Source organism: Pleurodeles waltl, chromosome 2_1 (assembly GCF_031143425.1).
Source record: "Pleurodeles waltl isolate 20211129_DDA chromosome 2_1, aPleWal1.hap1.20221129, whole genome shotgun sequence".
In the NCBI taxonomy this organism is placed as follows: domain Eukaryota; kingdom Metazoa; phylum Chordata; class Amphibia; order Caudata; family Salamandridae; genus Pleurodeles; species Pleurodeles waltl.
In genome coordinates, this window is record NC_090438.1 from 104,972,447 (window position 1) to 104,994,724 (window position 22,278).

At 41.7% G+C, this 22,278-nt stretch overlaps 1 protein-coding gene across 1 annotated transcript in view; it reads right to left on the bottom strand.

Annotated features, from left to right (window-relative positions):
* ABCB7 (ATP binding cassette subfamily B member 7) overlaps positions 1-22,278 on the bottom strand; it is a 607,823-nt gene that overhangs the window by 460,793 nt on the left and 124,752 nt on the right. The window contains exon 2 of the mRNA XM_069210993.1: positions 1,419-1,499. Coding sequence (XP_069067094.1) covers positions 1,419-1,499 — 81 coding nt within the window. The remainder of the gene's footprint in view (positions 1-1,418; positions 1,500-22,278) is intronic.

Consider the following 22,278-nt stretch of genomic DNA (forward strand, 5'->3'; position numbering starts at 1 on the left):
CAGTAAGCCTGTAAATTTGTGCTCCAATATTTCTCATAGGAGCACCTTACTCACAACAGGCTGCATAACAAGTATGTATATCTTCTTCCTGCCTCTCCTATGGAGTAACAGGGAATGAGCGCATTTGTGACAACAGTATTTTTTTTTTTTATGGTTGCTACTTTATAAATCTCTCATATTAAATGGTTCTTTTTGTTTGTTCATGTCTTAACACGGATTCTCATACATTTCTTTCCTTTCATACCTGTATTATATGGGCTAATTCTGCTTTTCTGATGTCTTCAGATAAGCAGCTTCATCTGGTACGTACACTGTTTCAAGATGGCAGCCAGCGGGTACACAATCTTAATAAAATGATGTATGCGTGGCCAAGTTCCACTCTTAGTCAAGTCCAGCAAAGCACATGCTATATGCCATAATGAGCCCCATGTAGTGGTCATCACTGGTATCATGTTTTACATCCTCCCAGCAGTTTGCTCCACCGTCTAGCTAACAACGCCGCCCCCAGTGAGTGTTAAACAAGAAGCAGCCACATTTCGAGGAGGACGCCGCTATGTAATCCCACCTGTGCTAGAACATTTGATGATGTAATCGTATACAAATAGACTTAAATCGGCCACAAGAACTGTGTGCAGTTGACAGGTATTAAAAGGCCAGGCTACACTAAAGAACCCAGCAAAAGAGTCTGTGACCCAAATGCAAGTTTACAGCATTTGACTAACCACTTTCCCTAAAAAGCACAGACAATTTAAAAAACACATTCAGGATTGAAGCCGAAAATAACTTAAAAATACAAGACTTCTATTTGTGTACAAGGGCCAGTTAAGGAACTGTCATCACAAAAACGTGATTTTATCCTCACACTTTGTTTATACATAAATGGAGACTGGAGATAGGTACAACATAATTCCCTATAAACGTCTAAAAATGCGGGCGATGATTCTCCTGAAAACCTACCTCACTAAAAACGCAACATTATGCTGTCAAATCACAACAAATTGTGTAAAAAAAATATATTAGCATGCAAAAAAGAAACAGGAAAATTCTTAGCCCTGTACAATTTAACGAAAAGGAGTTGCTGAAAGCCATCAGCTGAAACAAGCTTACACAAGTCAATGCTAAAGTGGAACAAAAACTATTGGATAATGCAAGTGTTAAAAGACTGCAATTACGTTGCATAAAGGATTTTTCAACACCTTACTCTACTGCCATTGATTTTAAGCAACCGAGAACAATTTGTCAAGCATCAATATAGCAGCACGGCTTTGCGTGTTTTCAAAGATACAAAGATTTCTGCCTCTCAAACAAGAGTGAAACAGGAAAAAGCATTGTGTAAAAGATGTAAAAAGCATTGTGTAAAAAATGTAAAATAAGTGCCCTCCCTTAGCTCAAATAGCCGTCGTCCTGCTAAATCATACCTTTGCAGTACTCAAGATGTGCCTGGAATGGTCGACCCCCAAACCACGTCTTGTCCCGGTCCTTATGAAAGGTTGTGGGGTCTAGGAAAGAGAGAAAGCAACAGATAACCATGTTACAGTCAACGTTCAGTGAAAAACTGTTCAGAAACGTACCCCTGCAAGAGTATTAGTCAAAATCATTAGTATTAAGAAAAAAACTAGGGCTTGCATTGTAAGAAGTACGTCATGTGGGGAATAAAAATAAGACTACATCAACAGAACTGCAGATAACTTGCCAGGGTCTCCTGAAATGCTCCTCAGACTAGATCACCAATACTTTCCCCTATTGTCCCAAAATCTCACTTTGCAGCACAGGTATACACTATGCTGTGGTACACAAGCAAACAAGTGTGGCAAACCCAAACCAAGAAAATATTGTAGCGCACTGGGCATGGGTCTTTTTCTACCATCATGGCCCATTTTTCCACAAACATGCTGGGGACACTCAGTAGTTGCTATAATGAACAATTTAAATAAACTGGTGAGCATGGTGACTGGATACCCTTGTTCCCCTGGCCTTCCAGTTAATAAAAAGATAATTGACAGAACGTAATAAGTAAATCTCTGCAAAGAAAGCTTCTATTAGGGTCTGCTTTAAAAAGTGTCCGGCTCAGACTCGTGCAGCTTGGTAATTACAGACCACTTGCCTCTAATACCATTGAAAAGATAGTTGTCAATCAATGGAAACAATCTGATAAATTCTCCTTGGAGGCCCAAAACTAATTGGCTTTTTGTCCCTACCAACGAACATCGCAGTAGAGGTCACAGAGGAGGACGCGGTTCTTGAACACCTATCGGCGAAAACTAGCCATGCATGTGCCTGCTGGGCCTCAGAGTTAACTTTGACAGAGCAGGCAAGTCTTTTTGCATCTGGTCTCTCAGGTATGAGTGCCTTCCCAGGACACATTTAATTGGTTTGTTAGCTTGGCATTGGTATCTCAGAGGCCTAGTTCTGCTCTCAAACTACTGTCCTTTATCCTACCGCACAACCAATCGCGTTCAAATATGGCACACATCTGTCCACTGTAATCTCTAAAATTTCTGGGACACTACTCCTTGCGTTTAATCAATGGAAGGTATCATTTCATCATTACGCTGAAGACAAGCAGATGCTAGTGCACACATGATAATCCAAGGCAAAAATATTAGCGTACATGTTAGCGCCCACAAACAAACTGATAGCAACAAACACAAATGGTTGGTGTCAAATTAGGAAGGTCACAGATGTTGCATCATACATCAACAGAGCTGAAGAGCATTTCTGATTCCCACTACCTCTGGCAAAGCACAAGTTCAATGGTGACGGATGCTCTTTGAAATCTTGGGGGCCATGATGACCTCAACTCTGCCAGTGTCCTCCTAAGCCAAATCAGTGATACATTGTATCTTTTAAACTCCATTGAGTGAAATTATACCAAATTATTTTAATCTAAATTTTGGAATTTGCCACCAGTGTGTTATTTAAATAACAGGTGTTCCTCTCACCTAACATACCGGTACAAGAAATAAAAAAAATAAAAAATAAAACAAAAATCACAAAAGTAGTTTGGGATGAGCAAAATAGATTTCGGCATTTAAAACAGTGGTGGAAGAGCCTTCTAAAAATGGAAACAGGCAGAGAATTTCTACTGAACTAGAGTCTAAAAATAGTTCCATAGGGAGTCTCTGCCGTTTTTGTTTTTAGAAGGCAATTCCGTAGGGATTCTCTGCCTTCTAAAAATAGAAACTGGCAGAGAATCCCTATGGAACTGCCTTTTAAAAATAAAACCAAGCAGAGAATCCTTATAGTCACATTTACTGTGCTTCTACATCAATACCTGACACCAACGTCACACCTCTGGCCTTCAAGGCTCCCACCATTCGCTCTTTACATCTCACTAACATACTTAACTTGCCCAGATAAAAGGACAATGTTTTTATGAGAAATTAAATACAATAGTCTCTATATTGTGTTATTCACTTGCTAGGGTTTGTTGCAATAATAACCAACTGGCCAGTAATGAAAACACAAATGAATAAAGCACTGTGACAAAGGATTGTATCCAATTCCATCAGAGAACGTGATGGTCTCCAGAGGTCTGGAGTCAATGTAGGTATTTGCACAAGGCCTGGTAATTTATTCTGACACCGTGATGTGCTTTCACATGCTGTAAAGTATAACACCTAAAATATGTATCTTGGTTGGACTTTTTTTTTTAGGTCTAATACAGAAGGGTTGGGTCAGCCCTCTTCAATCACTGGACTGTTTGACCCTTGTAGCATTGCTCGTTTGAAATGTCTTTCACACACCAATAATATCTGGAGTACTGTGACGGTTGGACTGTCCACAGAGTCCATGTCAGCAAACACCCTTAACCTGACACTTCCATGAATGATCAGTCAGTAAACATGGATAATCTTCCCCCCCCAACCTCTCACCAGTCTCCTAACTCACGCTTGTTTTCACACCCACCCTGCCTGAAACTCAACTGGTCTATTCTCTCAGACAACTCCTAACCCTTATTGACTGTGCCAATCATCCAATTAAAAACTCAGAACTCATATATAAAGTCTATGTGTCTTACAAGCTACAATGAAATATACGCGTGGCACTAGATTTAGGGCAGAGGCTGTGCACAGGTGTGCACTGTTCTAGCTTATCTCAATCTGAGGGTCATTTAAAAAAGGCCCAGGTTTTCCTTCCGGCAATATGTATGGGTGAATCAATCAGGTTACACAACATGATTGATTCAAAAATGTGAATAGCATACGTTTGCTGTAGAAGGATCTCGAGGCACTGTGATCCAATTACTGCATACTAAGAAAGAAGTGTGCCTGAGTTAGATGTTTTATTTTTAACTTGACAAGTTAGAGCAAACAGATCAGAGCAGGCACAGTATTCCCTACAAGCCAGCCTGGACTGAAAGGCATGGTCTTTCCTTGAAGTGGAGAGTGGGTGGGGTGTATTAATTCAGTTTCCGGTGTAGTTCCTGACAGACCATGGGGAAGAGTTCAACATATCCTGGCAGCAAGGTATCTTGGGACCATGCAATGAAAGCTTTAATAAGATAGACAAGCATTTAAAGTAGCTGTTTTTGTACCAAGAGCTAATGTATAGACATCCTTACCAGAGATATTCTCTCTGGAGCTGAAAAGGGTTGGTCGTGGAGCAGGGGTAAGGAATAGGAAGCTTAAACAGCATTGGTATAATAAAAGCTGACCTCTCTCTTTTAAAAAAAAAAAAAGGGACCAGATGATATAAAAAAAGACTAGGAGGTGCGTTTTCAGTGAATGTAAACTATATGATTATACTTTCTTTTTTTTCTTCTTTAAACTTTCTGAGCTGGGGTGATCTCCATGCCACAGAGAGGTGGTAATCTCAGATTTGCCACAAGGAATCTGCCCTTCAGGTCAAAGAAAATGCCCTCGGTCTTGTCACTGTCCAACTGGAGGTAGTTATCAACCACCCAAACTTGGACTCCATAGAGCCAGTGTAGATCCAATTAAGGCCTGTGCACCATGATGCAAAATCAAGTGTCAACAGTTTAGGATCTGCATCCAGATTCAAACTGTAGAATGGGGAGAAAGTGATACCAGGCAGGTGTTGAATAGGCCAGTTAGAGAGACTACTGGCTCTCTTAAATGGAAAGGGGTCAAACTTACCCCTTTGTGGCATGTCAGAATGAAGTGCCGCCACTTTCTGGCTTTAGGGGTGTCGTTAAGCAATGATGAGAGCCTACTCAAATATATGAGGCAGTCCACAGTGTCAATTCTGCTGCCGTTTTTGCACTAAGGCTGTTGTTTCTCCTAATGCCATTTTGGTCTGGTTTGACAAAACAACATCACAAACCTTATACGATCAACAGAAATTAACTTTCAGACGTATTACTGAGAGAGGAGCTTAGCCTCTGCCCATATGTTGGTTCCCTTGACATCATTTCATTGGGCAGAAGTTGTGTGCTTCTACTGCAAATAGTGCTTACATTGCACACTTTCTCTTGTGAGAAAAGCCTATAATCAACACAGCTGGGCTCAGTTGGTTATGGTGTCAATCCAGAGACAAGACTACATGGGCTTGATAGGGCTAGTATTACAAGGTATGCTGCAGGCAGTAGGCTAGGCATATTTATTGAGGAAAGCATATGTGTATATAAGCATGGATTAATATTATTCTGTTTTATAGCTTGCAGAGAGATAGTTACACAGAAGTCACAGATTACTGTAGCAGGTAAGGGTTTTGGTATTCGTCACCCCCTCTGACAAACCCAGGGGTAAAGATTTTCACTGTGATAATCCTGGTTAAGACCTATTGAGAGAGGTTGGGTATCGCTTTACCAACTGTAATTATGTGAATGCATGCATAGTGGCTATCAGCCTATGCATAATTCAGTAGGCTTGTGTTGGTTACGGACTCAAGCCAATGGTAAAGGCTATAGCCTAGATCAATGCACTGGCAAAAGGTATGTCAGGTTCCTTAGGTCTGATCTGTTTAATATGAAAAGTTATTATAGAGGCAGTAGGCCTGGCTTGCTCACTGTAAAAAGTTTGCTTGGATACAATAAACTTTTAATGGTAGGCTAAAGCCTGTGGGCAGAAACCTTATTACATCTCTCCTATTACCACACTAGGCAAAGCTGTTGGTGATCGACAAACAAACCAGAAGGACGGAAGACGCGCACTGTGATAATCCTTATTATGACCTCTTAAGAGAACATGTACATTATTTTGAGAAATGTAATATTGTACATATTTGCAATTGATTTACTTTATATCTGATGGCTGCCTTGTGGGGAAACCTGTGCTCAAAAAAGGAGGTTTGATTGGGTTATGGTGAAAAGTCCTTATGCCTTACTAGATCATTGACAAGAGGTGCTGGTTATGGAGGCACAGCTGGCCCCTGAGGGTCCCGAACTAACATCCCCAGGGGGTGCCAGAACATACAGGCAGCATGACATGGAAGGGGAGAAGTGTGTGTGGGGGGTGGGAGAGTGCAAAGAGCTGGCCAGCCAGGCCAGGGAGAGGATGTCATACACACTTCTGCCCCCTCCTTATAGCTTCAGCAGGTACCAGTGCGGTGGCACAGAAAAATCTGGTGCAGATTATTGGCTAATGTCTGAATAACTGGAGGAGGGTGCAAACCCCTAGATGCAAAAAGCAGAGGTTGGTGGGGGTCAACAGTCATTTGCTGACCACTAAGTCTCAGACTCTTATGAAGGGTAGGGAGGATGGAGGGAGTTATGGCTAAATGGCCAGTACTGATCTGGTAGCCTATCCGGGGTGTGTTTAGATATTTCAGATGCTATATGTCTAACCTGGCTATTATGAACAATTCTGATAAAGGCAAAAGGCCGCTTTTACTTATTATAAAATGCATATGTTAAAACTAGTAGGCTGCACAATGTTAAAGCTTGCAGGCTTTTATTCTTCTACATGAAGTTCCACAGATTACCGCTGTAGGCAATGATGATGTTGTGGTTTACCGCCTTTGACAAACCCGAAGAGTAAAAGATTTGCACTGTAAGAATTCTTGTTAGAATGTTTTCATAAGGTCCGATATCCATCCACCCCCGATGGGCTTTAGTTCAGACACACATACCTAGCGGAGCTTTAGTTCTGGCTTCTTCTGGCATGGGCCTGTTTGTGTGTCATTTACAGTCTTATTGCCCCAGCTGTATACTATCATGAATGGACTAAGTCAGCCCACTTCAACCACCGCCTCTCTTGCCCTTTAAGTGACCGTATTTATCTGATCACATGTGCTACATCCACCTGAAAACAAGTGTAATTTAGTATCCGGACTTGTGTACCAGTCCTTTATTTGTCCATTTTCTCATTTTAGTGGTTCCTTTTCATTTCGATCCATCAACTGTTTTTATTTTATTGTGTCGCACCGTGAGTTAGCAGGTGTGTTTTATGGACTGGGACATGCAAAAAATACTGGGTTTAGCGTCTCGGTTCAAGGTGGACTATTACTACTATTCGAGATGGACGTACTTTTGAAATACTGACCAATTTCAAAGGTTAAGCAATGAAAAAATTGAGATCAGAAGCACCAGATGTACCAGATGCCTCCTATCTCAATTCGAACCATACATTATTTGATCTGTAATCTTTCCTGGTGGTCGTTGTAAACCTTGCCTATTACGGGGGGGGAAGGAATTTCTGAAATGCAGGGTCATTCACAATCTCGATCCCATTCTGTGTACAATTAAGGCAACTTCAATTCCTGAGGGTACTGTATTTCACAAACGTCATGAAATATGGATGCTGCCATTTGTTAGAAATCAAGTGCACTTGGGAGGGACTTACGACCATTCAGTGCAATGCAAAATAATGAAAAGCGTCACCCAGCTAGTTTTCAGCCAACATGGCCATACTTTGTGTCATACAATGGGCTGGAAATCATACCAGGGAATCAGGTTGTGTAATTGCACCACAGTTTCTTCTTAATTTGTCTGCAAGTTCGTTTTAGTGTGAGGTTGTAATGAATGACTGCGTATACCTACTAATCCTTAGAGTTAGACGTGTCTGCTTCACACCAGAACTACAGCCTACACAGTTCTAAGTAATCCCGCTGTTTCTGAGGAAGCTGCAGGTTGAATTTAGTAATCAATGGTAGCCACCAACTCTGTCCAAGCTTCGCAGCAGCTGATGGCTACCTTCCACTGGTGTGTTTGACGGTATTGAGATGAGTTAATGAAGTTAAGGCTGGTCAGAGAGAGCAAACTTCATTCTTTTCAGTCAGGACTTTTGTGAGAGCTGAAATTTAGCGTGAATAATTATCTTTTATGTAATCATACTTATGTACTAACCTGTGAAATGATTTAGTGATAAGAATTAATGTTGACACAATATGTGCTTTTTATTGCCACCATCGAATGCAAGGTCTGCACATGTTTTTATAAATAATGCACTAACGCTGTAATGAAAAAACATGTCTATTTAAGAGCATGTTCTCTGCTAAATTAAATGCTGAAATAATTTGAGTATTGCTTGTGTCCGGCTGGGCCTAATGCAGACAAGGCCGCAGTGAAAAGTTATCTAACACCCGGTGTTCTGACTGTTGTTACATTTGTATGTGCTCATGTTCATTGTTTAACAAACTTCTTTTTCTGTGCATGTATTAATGAAAATGTATTTCTCTCGAGGAAAATGGTGCAACTAGAATGTTTCCATATCTTAATAACTACTGTCCAGCAACAGCGTATTTGGAATGTGCCAAACAAAAGAGCTTACACATCAGTCGAAAGAAGAGGAACACAAGATACATTTAGTATAGTTTGGAGTTACGTAAATGGAAGAGGAACAAATCAACACTTTCCAGGTTAATATTTGTATGTATTGTCGAATTCTAATGTTTTTGTAATTGGATGTTCTTTCTTCGCCTGATGTTTTCAGCCAAAGGCAAATGTTTAGCAAGTTTAATTTAATGTTTCGGTCGCCATTTGTTTGGGGGTCATTGCTTTATGGTTTCCAGAGACTTCACTTCACATTCTTCGTGATCTGTCATTTTGACACTTCATGCTTTGCCAGTCAATCTACTGACATTCTAGTACTTTATTATTTTCTAAGTACTATGCCTGTTCAATACTGAACTAATGATCTGATGGTTTAGTAATCTTATAGTCCAAATTCTAAACTGTCCCCCTTTCCCCGTTACTGTTCTGGTGCTGACACTGAGGTCCCTCTAATGAAGCCATAGCCAATTGCTGACATTCTCTGAGGATAGGTAACTATGAGAGATCTGTGCATTGTTGTTTGTCTTTTGTTTTTCAGGTACCAACTGCTACTGTTTTAATACTGCTGCTATTTTTGATAGCGCCATAGCTAGATGTTTTCTAAAATTACTGTTACTAAACCTTTTGCATGAAGCCTAACATGCTAATGCTAATCTGAAGTTAGTGAGGTGTTTTCTGTATACCTCTGACTTGATGTGATTTTATTGTTGAATCAATGTATATTATTTCCTTGCTCAAATATTGCTGCTATTAATGAGTGTTTTCGCTGGTCAAATTATCGTTCTCATTGCTTTGTTTCAACTAAAATTCTTTAAGAGATTTGGACAGCCCGTGATGTTTCTTTACTTCTACCATTTGGTGCTGAGACTAATTTGCATGACGTAGGGTTGTTAATACAGGCAAATAAACAATTTAATTGATACTAAAAGGTGTGGTTATTCGTGGCCTAATTGGTCTTGCTGCATTCTTTACTGACTCTTTGGTGATTGTTATTATTTAATGCTGTTGTGTTATGTGACACTTAACAATATTAATTAAAATGAGTCAAAAGATTCATCGACCTTATAGTTGCATCCGCTTACTATTATCATGATAAATTAGATAAGCCAAGGGCGCAGTAACAGTTTTGGTAGCAGAATTTGATGGTTAGGTCTCTTTAAATTTTATAATTAGGTTTTCGATTTGAGAATTATTGATTTTTAAATTGATGCAAAATGTGGAGAAGATATGTCCCTAAACACCCAAGGTGACTTTCCCCGATCCTTGGAGTTTGTCTATGTTGGTGGGGAGAATTCTCAGCGTTTTATTGTCAGGTTAAATGAAGTAGATTATGTGCTTGCACAGCATTAGCTAATTTGCAGGTAATTGTGTTGTTTGTGAGATTTTAGGGGAGTTGTCATACTCCAAATGTTGTTGAAGAAGGGGTTTACGTACTCCAAATGATGGTATAGAAGGGGTTTGCGTACTCCAAAGCGAGAGAGTAGGGAAGTCGGCGAACTTCACACGCGCTTGGTGCTCACAAATTGTCCACATGGTTGTTGGTATTCGGACCTCGCAGGTTGGTCTAAGACTCTGGAGTATATGAAAAGTGTATTGAGACACTTGGTTTTTGTTGTAATTTGTCTGTTTAGTAGGCCAATCGGGCGTGGTTGGCAAGTCGAGTTTGTGAGTTAAATCGAGTGTGAGGTCTTTTCAACTGAGATTTGGCAAGTCCTATGTGCACCAGGACAGACCAATTGATAACTTGGGAGTACATTTTGAGGGGTCGAATTTTGCTTGCGAATCTGGGGAACTGAGAAAGATAGAATAGCGGTTTGAGCGAGAAAAGCCGTCAGTGAAAATCAGTAAGGTTCCTGAAGCAATAGCATTACCCTGCCTGTAGTAAACAGACATATCTGTTTTTGATGAAGTGCTCGCAAATAATTTCGCATAAAGTTTTGAGTGTTTTTGAGTTTAGGAGGACAAGCCGCAAGACTTTGTCAGCCGCTGTGTGTGTGACATCATTTTTGTGTCGCGCTGGGATAGGTTGGTTAGTGAGAGGGGTCTTGCACGGACTTTGCTTATAGCATGGGTGCAAAATCACAGGAAAAGAAGGGAGCTTAGCGTTTCCTGAAAATGGGACAGATCATTTGCAAATTTTAGAGAATTTGAGACAAGTGATGTATAGTTTAAAACCTCCACCACGACCAGCTCAGTTCGAATCAATAGTGATCTGGGAACTAGTAGCCAGACAACAGCAAGAATTGAAATTTGAGATAAAAATGAGAAGAGCAGAGAAGTCACTGGCAGAAGCTAGGTGGGATAATGACCAGAGACCTTGGAGACTAGATACCTTATATGGTATTAGGATGTTTCCTGCAATTTCAGAAGACATTTAGAAAGGAGCGAAGAAGGCTTCTAAGAAAATGAAAGGGAGTTCATCTTCGGATGAAAATCAGAAATCGAGAGAGGCAAAGAAGTCTTGATGAGGAATCGGACGATGATGAGTTAATTTTACAGTTGTTGAGAAATCGTCCCCACCATATGTGGCACAAGATGGTCCAAGTACTAGTGTGAACCCACTGCACCAACACCAGTTGAGATGCAACAGAGTCTAGTACAGAATAACCATAACATGACTGAAAGTTCCGTACAGGTTAATCCTAACGTGAACCAGAGCTCAGTGCAGACTAGTCCTTTCGCACAAGTACCCATGCAGAGCAGTTTCAATCTGTCGACTGTGCCTCCAGTACAGTGTCAGTTGCCACAACCTAGTGTTCCTAGGATTTACCCAGATGTGCCTATTATAGACCTAGCAGCGAATCTAGTAGTGCCAACAAGACAAGTTTATTAGAAACCAATGTTGGTCCAGACAGAGCCAAATCCGCTACTGCTGCCTCAAATGCAGCCACAAGCAATTCTGAAGTACATTCCTTTAACAGGCACGCAGTCAGACATGTCTGTACTGATGAGCCAGAATACAGGTGCAATGCAGACTTAGAATGTAATGGCTAGACCGAGTCCAGATGCAGTGTCTTTACCAGTCACCATCGGTCCAGTCATACCAAAATTTGCTCAGGTTAACAATGACACAAATGGCTGGGGAATCCCAAGTCAAATGTCTGTGTGGGACAGAAAGGGAGAAGGACTAACGATAATGCCAGAATAGTTTCTCCGGTGAGAGAGACTTTTGATGGTGCAGGGTTCATTGTTAGGTTTGAGCCCTCTCAGAGCTCCTTTGAATACCGAGACAGGGTCGCACATTGGCACCAACATGAGATTACTGACACCCCAACCTCTGAGTTTAACTGTACAACAGCTACCTGGTACTCAGCCTAATAACATTTCATTACACAGTTTGTCAGCTCAGCAATTAATCCAGTGGTTAGAAAAGCTGAATATATTACAAGATGTTTCTAGTGGAGGGAATTACATCAACTACACTAGGCTGTCAATGGAACTGAGTGAACTTGTTGAGGGAACCATAGGTGTAAATAGGTTAGAGTCCTATTCTGCAGAAGAATTGCGATACTTGTGTCTGAAGGTTAAACAAGAAGCAGGTGAGGTACATCAACAGTTAGTGGGTGTAGCAGACAAACATGGGACAGACGTTTCACAAATGAAATATTTGAAAAGAAGTTACAGGTTAGATTTTGAGGCAAAAGATTTTGAACACATGAGGTCTGCAGGGATGAAAACGCACCTTAGAGAGCTGCATCAGGGTATCCAAATACGGAGAGCATTAGACAAATGGGAAGGCAGATGGGTGAAGAAAAGAGACAAGCCGCAAAAAGGTCCTGATACTTTTTCTGCAGAAACACCGCAGACTAGCGAAGCAGTGACAGTTTCACCAACGACAGAAATTACAGGAGGGAATTTTGTACATGTCCCTTGGAGCAGGAGTGATATTTTGTCATTTACGAATGATTACCCCAGGTTGAGGGAAAAACCAGTAGAATGGTACCAGCAGACAGACAGGTTTGTGAAACTTGCAAAATGCCTGTGGGAGGATTTGAACACTCTTTTGGAGATAGTTGTTCCAGCAGATTTATTGATTGAATGCAAAAGGAGTATAGATTGGCCAACAAGTGAGCCACAGAGAGATCCAGCACCGTCCAGCAGTAGTGAAAGCTTACTATAAAGTGATTGAGTTTCTGAAAATGAGAATTTCGCCTAAAAATATTGATTGTCAGTGCATAGATAGAACAGCTCAGGAAGCGAAAGAATCAATTCATGCGAACTATGAGAGGCTGCTAAAAGCATTTAAACATTACAGTGGTACAGAAACAATTGAGCCAAAATACATGATTAATTTTGTGTAAAGAATTCTTAAAGGACTCAGACCAGAAATTAGTCGGATGATTAAGAGCCATTTGATTTGTTGGCAAGCCAAACCGATTGATGAGGTGCTGTAGTATGCAAAATACTGTGGTAATGAGATTAAATTGAAACAGAAAAAATTTAAGGAGAAAGCAATGGTGATGCATATCAAGGCAGCACAAACAGGGATTCAGGGATTTTTTCAGCGTCAGCAGCGGGAGGGAAACAGCATGTTTCAGAATCAAGGCACGTTTCAGAATGGAGGCAGAGGTCGAGGTGGAATGGGAAGTATTAATCGTGGTCCAGATTTGAATACAGTCATGATACAAGGAGAGCCACAAGGAAAGAGAATGTTCCCTTGTCACGCTTGCGGGGGAATGGGGCATTGGAAACTGTAGTGTCCGATGGTAAAGCAAGTGAATGATGTCAATTCATTTCAAAACGTGAGAGGACCAAGAATGAGAGGTCAAAATCAAAATTTCCAGAATACTGTAAATCCGATGCAGGGTTTGAAAACCTATGCAGTCCATGCAAATTGTACAGCCATTACAAGTATGAGTGCCCCAGTTACAGCAGATGCAGCCACAGGTGTAGATGGTGCCTGCACCACAAATTCAAATGAGTAGACAACAAATTCAGATACCTCAAGCCCCTGGATCAGAAGCAGGTGATACTTTCTCAGATGGTCACAGGTCAAAAAGTAAATCAGAGTAATAATACTGTACATCAATTTCCACTACACAGTGAGGATAGAATAAACAATGTTTGGATGTTTGAGAGTTCGGATGAAGAGGAATGTGTGATGGCAGCTTCTCTAGAAGTGGATCAGAAAGGTCCTTATGTTAAAGGAAAGGTGAATGGTCACCAACTTTCATTTTTGGTTGACACTGGAGCCACACGCTCAACAGTAAGATCCGCAGAAGTTCCAGATATTCCCTTATCAGGGAAGACTGTTCCGATCGTGGAAGTTGCTAATCAATATTTGACAAGCCCAATTATGGAACCAGTCTTGGTTAAGATTGGTAATTTTAAGGGTTTTCACAAGTTTGTGGTTTATGATTCAAGTCCTGTATCCTTACTGGGAAGGGATTTACTGTGCAAAACAAGATGCTCAATTACTTGTTTAGATGAGGGTATTGAAATTCAAACAAACAGTGATGATGAAGAAGACCCGATACTTACTGTTAACAATGAGTCAGTGTCCGAAGAATTTCCTCTGATCAGTTTCGATGAGACAGTGAATGAGGAATCTCCTTGATTAGTTTATTTCCAGTTTTTGAAGTAAAAGATCTTCCTGCTGATTTACAGAAAAGTGTTAAGACCAAGGTTTGGGATCTTTCAGGAAAGGACATTGGGTTGATAAAAGGAGCAGAGACAGTTAAAGCCGTAGTTAAGACTAATGTAGTTTTTCTTTAGACTCCACAATACCCAATGGCAAAAGATGTAATCGAGGGTGTGAAACCGTTGACAGAAGAGTTTGTGGATAAAGGTATTTTAAAAGAAGTGTTGAGCAGCCTATGTAATTCACCAATAATTGTATTGCGGAAGCCTATTGGGAAAATCCGACTTGGGCAGGATTTGAGAAAAATAAATGACATAGTGGTTAAGTGTTGTCCAGTTGTGCCAAATCCAGCTGTGATTATGTTTGTTTCAGATCCCATGCGATGCTGAATGGTTCACTGTGGTGGACCTATGTCAAGCGTTCTTTTCCGTGCTTCTTCACGAGGACAGCAGATATCTTTTAGTTTAAATTCTTAAACAAGGTCTACTGTTGGTGTAGAATTCCACAAGGGTTTTCGGCGTCATCATCCATTTTCAACCAGATCTTGAAAAATAATTTAGAGTCATTAGTGATGCCTTATCAGTCAACATTGGTGCAATACATTGATGATTTGTTAATCACGTCCAAAACAAAAGAAAAGGTGTAAATACGAATGCATTGTTGAACTTCCTGGGAGACAATGGACATAAAGTGTCCCCTGCTAAATTGCAGTACTGCCAAAAAGAAGTGAAATAGTTGGGTCATTTGATCGAGAAAGGAACTAGGAACATTTCCAGAGAGAGAGAGTAGCAACAATTCTGCAAATGCCAGCCGCAAATACACAGAAAGATGTGACAATGTGTTGGACCTGGCTTTTTGACAGGGTCATCCACAAACTTTTTGCCTCCTTCCTCCTATTTTTTCTGACCGGTTGTTGGTTTTTGAACTCCGGGCACTTTACCACTGCTAACCAGTGCTAAAGTGCATATGCTCTCTGTGTAAATTGTACTGGTGATTGGTTTATCCATGATTGGCTATTTGATTTGTTGTAAGACCCTAGTAGAGTGCACTATATGTGCCTAGGGCCTGTAGATTAAATGCTACTAGTGGGCCTGCAGCACTAGTTGTGCCACCCACTTAAGTAGCCACTTCACCTTGTCTCAGGCCTGCCATTGCAAGGCCTATGTGTGCAGTTTCACGGCCACTTCGACTTGGCATTTAAAAGTACTTGCCAAGCCTAAAACTCACCTTTTTCTACACATAAGTCACCCCTAATGTGTGCCCAAGGTAACCCCTAGAGCAGGGTGCTGTGTGGGTAAAAGGCAGGACATGTACCTGTGTAGTTTATATGTCCTGGTAGTGTAAAACTCCTAAATTCGTTTTTACACTACTGTGAGGCCTGCTCCCTTCATAGGCTAACATTGGGGCTGCCCTCATACATTGTTGAAGTGGCAGCTGCTGATCTGAAAGGAGCAAGAAGGTCATATTTAGTATGGCCAGAATGGTAATACAAAATCCTGCTGACTGGTGAAGTCGGATTTAATATTACTATTCTAGAAATGCCACTTTTAGAAAGTGAACATTTCTTTGCACTTAAGTTTTTCTGTGCCTTACAATCCACGTCTGGCTAGGTTTAGTTGACAGCTCCTTGTGCATTCACTCAGACACACCCCAAACACAGGGTACTCAGCCTCACTTGCATACATCTGCATTTTGAATGGGTCTTCCTGGGCTGGGAGGGTGGAGGGCCTGCCCTCACACAAAGGACTGCCACACCCCCTACTGGGACCCTGGCAGACAGGATTGAACTGAAAGGGGACCTGGTGCACTTCTTAGCCACTCTTAGAAGTCACCCCCACTTCAAAGGCACAATTTAGTATAAAACAGGGCCTCTGCCCTACCTCATCAGACACTTGCTGGAGAAGAAACTTGAACCAGAACCTACATCCTGCCAAGAAGAACTGCCTGGCTGCTCAAAGGACTCACCTGTCTGCTTTTCTACAAAGGACTGCTGACTTGCTGTTGGCCTGCTGCCTTGCTGAACTCTTGCCTGGCTGTAAAAGTGCTCTCCAAGGGCTTGGATAGAGCTTGCCTGTTCCCTGAAGTCTCAGGACCAAAAAGACTTCTCTTTTTCATTTGGACTCCTCGTGCGGCGAACGATCCAGAAAGACGCCGCTCGACGCGACGCCTGCGGTGCGACCAGAACTTCGACGCACGGCCTCGCATGGACAACGCCGCCCGCCTTCCCGAGAGGAAATCGACGCAACGCCTGCCGTGAGGAAGAAAATTCCACGCACAGCCCCCCGGAACGACGCGCAGCCGGAAAACAAGCCGAGGAATCCACGCACAGACCCTGGGACATCTGGTAATCCCGCGATCCATAGAAACTCCGCACGTCTTCCCCGAGTGAAAAATAACGGCGCAAGTCCGTGTGTGAAGGGGCGCAACCAACGCACACACCATTTTTCCTCCCGTACAACGGCGCACGTCTTCCCCGAGTGAAAAATAACGACGCAAGTCTGTGTGTGAAGGGGCGTAACTGACGCACACACCATTTTTCCACGCATCTCCTCTTCTACGGCCCTCAGCGGAGATTTTCCACTCCAAACCAGGTACTTTGTGCTTGAAAGAGACTTTGTTTACTTTTTAAAGACTTAAGACACTTCATATCACTTTTTAGTGATATCTTTACGAATTCATATTGCATCTTTGATCGTTTTGACCTGCAAATACCCAGATAAATATTATATATTTTTCTAAACACTGTGTGGTGTATTTTTGTGGTGCTATATTGGGTTATTGTATGATTTATTGCACAAACGCTTTACACATTGCCTTCTAAGTTAAGCCTGACTGCTCAGTGCCAAGCTACCAGAGGGTGGGCACAGGATAATTTGGATTGTGTGGGACTTACCCTGACTAGAGTGAGTGTTTTTGCTTGGACAGAGGGTAACCTGACTGCCAACCAAAAACTCTATTTCTAACACAATGTTTTTGGAGATGGTGGGTTACTGCCGCCAATCGATCCTGAATTTTTCAGTTCTCTCAAAGCCCTTACAGAAGCTGACTCAAAGATGTTTCCGACCCTATAGTACTGGATGAAGCTTGTATGAAAGCATTTACTGAGTTGAAAGAGTCTGTGCCAAGCTCCAGCTTTGGGAATGCCTGATTACACAAAACCTTTTCTGTTGTTTTGTCATGAACGTGAATCATGTTCTTTGTCTGTTTTGACTCCAACTCATGCCGGTGTGAATCGCCACGTGGCATATTTTTCAGCCACTTTGGATCCAGTTGTAGCAGTTTTACCAGGTTGTTTGTGGTCCGTTGCAGCAGTTGAGCAGAGCCTCGCTCATAGCAAGAATATAGTAATGGGTTACCCCCTTACTATAATGGTACCACGTTAAATTGAGATTTTTCTTACCAGGTCTAAAACACAATATCTGACCAGCTCTAGGGTAACGAGATATGAGACAGCAATCTTGGGGTCTCCAAATCTCACTATTAAGAGATGTACAGTGCTTAACCCAGCAACTTTACTTCCAAATGAAGAAGCAGACATTGATAAATTGGATGATACTGAACACGATTGTCTGGAAATTACAAAATTATGCACAAAACCCAGAGCTGATATTGGAGATACTTGCCTGGAAGAAAATGACCAGATTATCTTTGTTGACGGTTCCTGCCTGAGAGATAATGTGGGCACATTAAGAGCAGGTTATGCAGTGTGTACCATCACTGGCATACTGGAAGCTTCATGGCTTCAAGGAGTTTTTCTGCACAAGTTGTGGAACTAGTGGCTCTTACTAGAGCATGCCACATTTCAACTCAACTGAAAGTCACTATTTACACAGATAGTCAATATGGATTTGGCATTGTGCATGACTTTGGCCAATTGTGGTCGCAGAGAGGTTTCCTGACCTCTTCTGATTCACCAATAGGAAATGGTGAAAGAATTCATGAGTTGTTAAAAGTGATTAAAATGCCTGAAAAGATTGCTGTGGTGAAATGCAGTGCACATTAGAGATCATTAGATTATGTGTCATTGGGAAATGCATATGCAGATCAAGTCGCAAAGTTTGAACGGCATATCCTTCAAAGTAAAATGGGAATTGTTACGTGAAAATGATGAGATCTATGCAAATAATATAATGCATGTTTTTGACAATTTGGAGGAGTTAAAAACTCTTTAAGATGATGTGTCTAGGGAAGAACATAGGGAGTGGTTAAAAATCGAAATGTGTCCAAAGAAATGATGATGTTTGGGTATCGGGAGAAGGGAAAGTAGTACTGCCCAACAGTCTACTGACTCAGATGGCCAGAAACTATCATGGTCAAGCTCATGTGGGGAGAGATGCAATGGCCAGATTGTTTAAGCAATTTTGGTTCAAAACAAAGTTTAGACAGGTTGCAGAAGCAGTTTGCCACAGATGTTTAATCTGCCAGCAGATGAACGTAGGCAAAGGAACAGTCGTCAATATGGGACATATAGGCATGGCTCGGGGACCATTCAGCAGAATGCAAATGGATTTCATTGAGATGCCTGCGTGTGCTGGTTTGAGGTATGTGTTGGTGATTGTGTGTATTTTCAGACATTGGATTGAGGCTTACCCTACAAGGAGAAATGACAGTCTTACAGTAGTAAAGTTACTGCTTAGGGAGTTAATTCCACGTTTCGGTTTCCCAGTCTCTTTAGAATCAGATAGAGGAAGCCACTTCAACAATGAGCTGATTAAATTGCTGTGTTCAGCTTTAAACATTGAGCAGAAGCTTCATTGTAGCTACTGCCCAGAAGCCTCAGGACTTGTAGAACAGATGAATGGTACTCTGAAGTCAAGCTTGGCAAACAATGTGTGCATCAACAAACCTGAAATGGCCAGATGCTTTGCCGTTGGTTCTAATGTCGATGAGAATCACCCCTGACAAGAAAACAGGACTGTCGCCCCATGAAATCCTCATGGGTAGGGCTATGAGATTGCCAGCTGTACCTGCAAATGCTCTTATGAACATTACAGACAATATGGTATTGGACTACTGCAAAGGTCAAGCTGATGTGGTTCGCTCTTTCTATCATCAAGTGGGAGCTACCACACTGCAACCGTCCCAAGAGCAAGGACACAGCCAGAAGGCAGGTGACTGGGTTGTGATCCGAAACATGTGAAAAAATCATATTTGGAGCCAAGGTGGAAGGGTCCTTACTAGGTGGTATTGATTACTACAATAGCTGTGAAATGTGCAGGACTTCCGAACTGGATCCACACAAGCCACACTCGGAAATTGAATAATCCAACAGAACAAGAAGAGCTGTTTAGATTACCACCACCAAGACATATTCTAGGGCAAGATAGATGAAGAACTGAGCTGGAGACAGAGCCTGAAAATAGTCCAGTTGACTTGCCCACTTCTGTGACAGACGAAGTGGAAGGAATCCTGTAAAAGGAGGATGAAACGTCCTCAACGTCCCCAAATTAAACAGTAAAAGAACCGGTCCAAGGAGAACAAGAGAGTGAACCAGTCCAGAGAAAACCTGCTCAGAGGAGGGTGTCCTCAGAAGCAGATGGTCTAACAAACCAGACTGAACAAGTGACTGCCTCCATCAGGAAAGGAGTTGAGGCAGATCTGAGCCAAAAGGATTTGATTCCTCCTGAACCAGTTGCGGGAACGTCAAAGGAGAAGAATTTTTGTCCAATACTGAAAAGAGCATTAACAAGAAAAACTCTGAAAGGTGACAACTGGCCAGAAACAAGATCAAATGCAAAGAAGACAAACGCGGTGCCACCAATTCAGGAAGAAGTCGATACTTCTAGAAATTAAGATCTAAGTGATGGTGAATACAGTGACGGTCGAAGATTAAAAAGGAAGAGAACTGCCAATCGAAGATACTCAGGTCCAGATTGGGCATATGTAGCTACCCAGGAATGGCAAGAAGAATTTTTTAATTTCTGTTTTGATAGAGACATTACAGGTCTATATTTTGGCACATGAAGAAAACTGATGAAAATTTGCAGAAAAAAATTACATTTTTTAAAGCTAAATGAAAGACTTTGTTAGAAATATTTTTTGAAAAGACTTTGATAACCTGATTTTGACAAGCTGCTAAACTGATTGACAACTTTATCGATTTTTGACAAAAAGGTCCTGTGTGAATGAAGCTGTGAACATTATTGATAAAAAATAAGGAGGGATTGAAGATTTGAGAACTTGAAAATGTTTTTTTTTTTTTTTTTTGGACTTTTGCTGCTTAGCTATATTTTTTTTATTTGATTTTACTTCCTGATTCTTTATAGACCATGGGTAACCACTTCCAGCAGAATTCTAAAAATAGATGCTGTAAATACATTGGTATTGGTTTGGTGATTGTTTGTGCAATTATATGTTTGGTATTAATTGTGGGTGTGATTGTCCTTGATAAGAATGCGGCCAGCCATACCAAAGCTGTAGAAACTACATCTTTAGAATTAGTGCCTACCCTTTCAGCAATAGATAGATTTAAAATAGATGAGTAATATTTGCATACACAGGGAGAACTTTCTTCTAATGTCTATTGCTTATTGCACGATTATGTTGATATAATGAATGCAAGAAATTGTTATGCTTGCACGCAGATTCCAGTCTCTGTTGAGGAGGGAATTGCCCATCACACATTGCTTTCAACATATAGCATGAGTTGTAGTCTTTTACTAACACGATTCTATAACCAAGAGTATATCTAAGATTTCCATTCTAATGTCAATGTAGTTTTTTCTTTTGTAACTATAATTAGGGATCTTTATAAGATAGCTAAGGATGATAACATAGAAATAGTGAAGGGGTTCTTTGAACCTACACTAACGATTGGGACAGCCTTTGCTCATAGAAATAATTTGACCTGTTGGCTTTCACCCTTAGAAAATAGTTTTTTAGATGACACAGAAGATAGGAGAAAAGCGATCAAGGCTAAGGTAGATAAGGGATTAGTTTCACATAGTCCTGGGATTGACTATGCACACGCTGACATTACTAAACAAGGGAGACTAACCTTAGATGCGCAACACGTAGGAAAGCTTTGTGAAAAGGAACCCTTCCACTGACAAAACTAACCTGCATACCAGACTTCTCGACATCGCCAAATGGATGACAGCAAGCCACCTCAAACTTAACTCCAACAAAACAGAAATCATCATCTTCGGCCCCAACAAGACAGCATGGGACGACTCCTGGTGGCCCACCACCCTCATACCACCCCCAACACCCACCACCCACGCACGCAACCTTGGCATCGTCTTAGACTCATCTCTCTCCATGGCCCAACAACTCAACACCATATCGTCCTCCTGCATCAACACCCTTCGCATGGTATGCAGGACTTTCAAATGGATTCCCTTAGAAACAAGAAAAACGGTCACCCATGCCCTCATCAGCAGCAGACTGGACTACGGCAACGCCCTCTACGCTGGTACCACAGCCAAGCTTCAGAAAAATCTCCAGCGAATCCAGAACGCAGCCGCACGTCTCATCCTCAGCCTCCCCACCATGAACACATCTCCGCTCACCTCAGATCCCTACACTGGCTGCCCATCAGCAAAAGGATCGTCTTCAAAGTCCTTATCCACGCTCACAAATCCCTCCACGACAGTGGACTGGCCTACCTCAACGAACGAGTAAACTTCCACACACCTACTCGACGTCTCCGCTCCGCGGACCTCACCCTCACCACAGTCCCCCGCATCCAACGCACCACCTCCGGCGGCAGATCCTTCACCAACCTCGCCGCCAAGACTTGGAACTCCCTCCCCACTAACCTACGCAGGACCTCCTAACTTTCAGAAAGCACCTCAAGACATGGCTTTTTGAGCAGTAAATGGCAACCCTCCTCCTCCCCCGTCAGCTCCTTGAGACCCTAACGGGTGAGTAGTGCGCTTAATAAATTTTTTGATTGATTGTTTATGCAGACCACAATCTAGGATACATAAGATATTTGTGGGAACGGGTGAAAGCAGATATGTGTTTTTGTTTGAGAATAAGTGGACTTTTATGTTGAACGGTCAGGATCCACTGGTGCCCG